At 27.6% G+C, this 4,880-nt stretch overlaps 1 protein-coding gene across 4 annotated transcripts in view; it reads left to right on the top strand.

The window, feature by feature from the left end:
- The window catches only part of LOC123014150 (MAGUK p55 subfamily member 7), a 16,686-nt gene extending 11,812 nt beyond the window's left edge, over positions 1-4,874 (top strand). For all 4 annotated transcript variants that reach the window (XM_044413084.1, XM_044413081.1, XM_044413082.1 and 1 more), the window contains 3 exons: positions 97-440; positions 492-706; positions 3,323-4,874. In XM_044413084.1, coding sequence (XP_044269019.1) covers positions 97-440; positions 492-668 — 521 coding nt within the window. In that variant the 3' untranslated portion in view covers positions 669-706; positions 3,323-4,874. The remainder of the gene's footprint in view (positions 1-96; positions 441-491; positions 707-3,322) is intronic.
- The last annotated feature ends 6 nt before the right edge of the window (positions 4,875-4,880 follow it).

Genomic DNA, 4,880 nt, shown 5'->3' with positions numbered 1-4,880 from the left:
TTTAATTTTTTTCAAGATTTTGAAGTTTTGAAGCGAAAAATGCACTTATTTCAGTAGCCTGTTTAATTCCCTCGGTGCTCACCGCTTGGCTTTCAGTCACAAGCCGCCAACTGAAACCCGGCGAGGTGAACGGCAAAGAATACTTCTTCGTCTCGCGTGAAAAAATGGAAGAGGACATCGAAGCGAGCAAATTCATCGAATTCGGTGAATACAAGGGCAACTTATACGGCACATCCGCCGACAGTGTGAAAGCCATTGTGAATTCCGGTCACGTGTGCATCCTAAACCCCCATTACCAAGCCCTCAAAATGCTGAGAACCCCCCAACTCAAGCCCTACATCATTTACATAAAACCCCCGCCCTTGGAGCGCCTGAAAGAGACGAGGAACGCAGTCCACGCCCGCTCGACCTTCGACGTCAACAACTCCAGAGGCTTTACAGTGCGTCATTTTCCTGAAAATCGTCATTTTGGTGCTGAATCTGGGTTTCAGGAGGAGGAATTCAGCGATATTGTGAAATCGGCCAGCAGGATAGAGTTCCTCTACGAGCACTTCTTCGACGAGGTGATCGTGAACGACGACCTCGCCGTGGCTTTCAGCCAACTCCTCGCAGCCGTGAACAGAGTTGAGTCGGAGCCGTTGTGGGTGCCGGCGTCGTGGGTTCAGTAATCTTATTTTAGTACCAAAGCTGTTGTTACCTAATATTTGTAAGTTATACAGAGTGGCAAAAAAAGATTGGAAAATATTTCAGGAGGTGATAGTATGGACTAAAATAAGCAAAAAAGTTACAATATACATGGGGGGCAAAGTAACGGTGTAGGAGATATTGAAAATTATTCGAATATACGAAAAATTTTGTGGTTATTTATTTATTTTTAAATTATTGATTATGTGACTGAAAATTTTGAAACACTATTGGAAAATTGGAAATTTTGAGTCGGAAACATGAATTTTTTTTAGGAATGTGGAAATTAAAACATTTTTAGAATGCTCAAAGTTAAAATATCAAATAAGAATTGAATTATAATAAGTTTTCTTTATTTTTAGAAAATGTTATTTTTAAATTCAGAATCAGAAAAATCAAACTGTACTGAAGATACTTGTCATTCCAGGTTTAAAAAATTATAAAATTCTTGCCAAAGAATTAAACAATGAAATTATAAAAAAATTTAAGAATTAGGATATCTGTCTTAAAATAATGTCTTGTCACATTGTAACGATTTCAGGATTCAGGATATTAAAATTAATTTTTTTAAGTTTGTCAGTTTTAACTTAAAATCGGAAAAAATAAAATTTTGAAATATTAAATGAGAATTAAATGAAAATTTTCAGGAACTCTTTTTTAGAAAATGTTAAAATTTTGAGATGTTATTTATTTATTTTTAAATTATTGACTATTATTTGATTGAAAATTTGAAATGAAGGTTGAAAAAACGATTTTGCTAAATCTATTGGAAAATTGGAAATTTTGAGACAAACATGAAAAATTTTTAGGAATCAGGAAAATAAATCATTTTCAGAATGCCCAAAGTTTAATAAAAAAACTCGGGAAAGGCAAAAGTAAAATTCCAAAATATCAAAAAAGAATTGAATTAAAATCTTGAGAAATTTTCTTAATTTTTAGAAAATGTTAAAATTTTGAGATGTTATGTAATTATTTTTAAATTCATGTCAATTATTCAGAAAAATCAGAAGATACTGAAGATGCTTGGCCAAATCAGAATTTTAACTTAAAAATTGGAAAACGAAAAAATAAAATTTTAAAATATTAGATAAGAATTAAATGAAAATTTCCAAAAACTCTACTTTTAGAAAATGTAAAAATTTTGAGAAGTTATTTATTTATTTTTTAATTATTGATTATACTTTACTGACTGTAAATTTTGAAATGAAAGCTAAAAAGAACAATCTTACGAAATCTGTTGTAAAATTGGGGATTTTGAGACTGAAACATGATAAATTTTTAAGAATTTGGGAAATAAAACCTTTTCAAAATATTCAAAGTTTAAGAAAAAAATTYAGTTTTTGATGTCAGTTTTAACGTAAAAATGAGAAACGAAAAAATTAAACTTTTTTATTTTTAGAAAAATAATGTTAACATTTGTTGTTTTATTTTTATAAAATGTTAAAATTTTGTCATGTTATGTAATTATTTTTAAATTTGGGACAATTATTTATTTGAAAATTTTAAAATGAAGATTGAGAAAAATTTGTTTTAAAACTGGAGATTTTGAGGTTAAAACATGAAAAGTTTTTTAGAATTAGAAAAATGAAACTTACAATTCTTATCAGTCCCAAAATAGCTCAAGGTTTAAGAAAGAAACTAGTTTTTATTATCAGTTTTGACTTAAAAATCGAGAAACGAATTAAAATATTAAATAAGAATTAAATAAAAATCTTTAGAAAAGTTTTTTATTTTTAGAAAATGTTAATATTTGAGAAGTTATTTAATTTTTATTTTAATTATTTGACTCTAAATTTTGAAATGAAGGCTGAAAAGAACAATCTTGTGAAATTTGAAAAATCTGAAAAATTTTTAAGAATCAGGAAAATAAACCTTTTCAAAATGCTCAAAGTTTAAGAAAAAATTAAGTTTTTAATGTCAGTTTTAATTTAAAAATCGAGAAACGAAAAATAAAACCTTTTTTTATTTTTAGAAAATGTTAAAATTTTGAGATGTTATTTATTTGTAAATTACTGACAATTGTTTGGCTGAAAATTAAAAAAAACGATATTTTGAAATCCATCAAAAAAATTGGATTTTGAACCTGAAATATGAAAAATGTTTAGACTCAAAAAAATCAAATCGTTTCAATAAGATCTTCACATTCAAAATAGTTCAAGATTTTAAAAAAAAAGTCCAGTTTTTGTCTAGATACTAACTATAAAACAACAAAAAACTAGATTATTTTAAAGGATTTGATAACTACTAACATAAACTTAAAAAAGTCTTGATTTCGTGAATGTTGGATTCTTAAATTCTTAAAGGTAAAAACGATTTTGGGAAGAAGTAAATGTTTTTTAACTTCATAACCAGTTTTAAGATTCTGAGATCCAAAAAAACTCAAGAAATGAAGATTTTGAGCTAATTTTTCAAAACCGGTTTTTAAAATCTTGTCCTTGTCTTGAATATATTTTTTTAATTATTGACTCAAAATCTCAAAAAAAAACTTCGAATATACTAATTATTTTCGATATCTCCGAAACCGTTACTTTGCGGTCTCATATTTATTAGGAATTTTTTGCTTGTTTTGGTCTATCCTATTATCTCCTGCAATATTTTACAATTTTTTTTCACACCCTGTAGATTTATTTTTTCGTAGGTGAAATTCAGTGTACAACCTGATCGCGGATTGTTCCATATTGCAACGCTAAATATGGCTTTATTTCGTGGTGTTAACACGGCGTTATCGCAGTGTTACCACTCGACAATCTTGGTGTAGCACATCCGCAACTTTTTGATATTTAGCGTAAATTTTTCTAGTTATAAACGAAATGCCTAACTGAATTTAGCTAATGGAGCTAATTGTTGACTTTAATATACTTAAGCAATTAGGGATAATAATTAGATTATTATTAATCGTTATCCTGTTTTAAATATTACCGATATTTTAGATGTGAACACTGCCATTTCGTACATGAATTGAATTCTAAATCGGTGTTTTCGCACTTTTGGTTGCCTAGTTTGGAATTTTTTTTTATACTCGTGAGGATTTTTTCGATAATAGTGCCTCCTGTCTTATCCACTGCTTGTAATCACTTTCTTTTTAGAGATGTGGGTTGTTGAAACATAGATTTTACAAGATTTGTGCTTTGACTAAACTTAAATATTTCACTATCTCTATTTTTGGTTTTATCACGTTTTTAGTGCATTTTTGCGGTGATGTAATACCACTCGGAAGCGCTAAAGAATCACAATTCGCCATTTTTAAGAAAAATTTTGTGTCAAATATTGAAGGAAAAAAATCATTTATCTATGAAAACCTGAAAACTTAACTGAAAAAAAGTAAGTTTTATGTTATGAGATGAAAATGTCACATAAGCTTAACAAAAGTGAAATTGAAAATTCTTATCACCTACTGGAAAATTCTGTGCTTCAAAATAATTTGGAGTAAACTTTCAGTTTTAGGATATTGAAATAAAACAAATGTTTTCAGTTAAAATTTGAAATCTTTGAACTGAAAACATATTATTTTGAATTTTAAAATTTTGGAGATTTCGAGTTTCAAGACAAATAAATTTGAACAACAATTATCTTGAAAATATTTTGTCTTGAGATGACAAAAATGTCCCAAAAAGATTTTGCTTTTTAAGATCTTCAATTTCCAAATTCTAATCACTTATTGGAAAATTCTTTATTTCAAACCAAATTTAGACTAGACTTCCAGTTTCTAATTTTTTATGATTCTAAAAAAATATTTTCAAAGTTTGGACTGAAAAAACATTATTTTGAATTTTTCAATTTTGAGTTTCAAGATGAAGGAAGTTCTTGAAAACGATGACAAGATCACAAAATGATAATTTATTTCGAACTTTTAATAATCATTAGTTGGAAAATATTTTTTTTTTAAAAAGCATTTAGAAGAAGTATGATTCTCGTGTTTAACATTTTTTTGTAATCAATTTTTTTTAAGATTTCTGTGTTATTTTCTTATTTTGTGTTTTCAGTTTCAGTTGAAGGAAAGAAAAGCTTGAATTTTGATTTTTGACCAGAAAATCTGCTGAAAAAATTTCTCGAGAAATGAAAAATTGTGATAAATTTATAAATTATGTCTTGAGATCTTCAGTTTCCAAATTCTAATCACTTATTGGAAAATTCTTTGCTTCAAAACAAATTTAGACTAGACTTCCAATTTCGAATTTTTTTTTGATCCTAAAAAA

This window comes from Tribolium madens, unplaced genomic scaffold (assembly GCF_015345945.1).
Source record: "Tribolium madens isolate multiple individuals breed KSU strain unplaced genomic scaffold, Tmad_KSU_1.1 Scaffold_97;HRSCAF=244;Tcas5.2_LG3a, whole genome shotgun sequence".
Classification (NCBI taxonomy): Eukaryota; Metazoa; Arthropoda; class Insecta; order Coleoptera; family Tenebrionidae; genus Tribolium; species Tribolium madens.
This window is presented reverse-complemented; position numbering and strand designations above follow the sequence as displayed.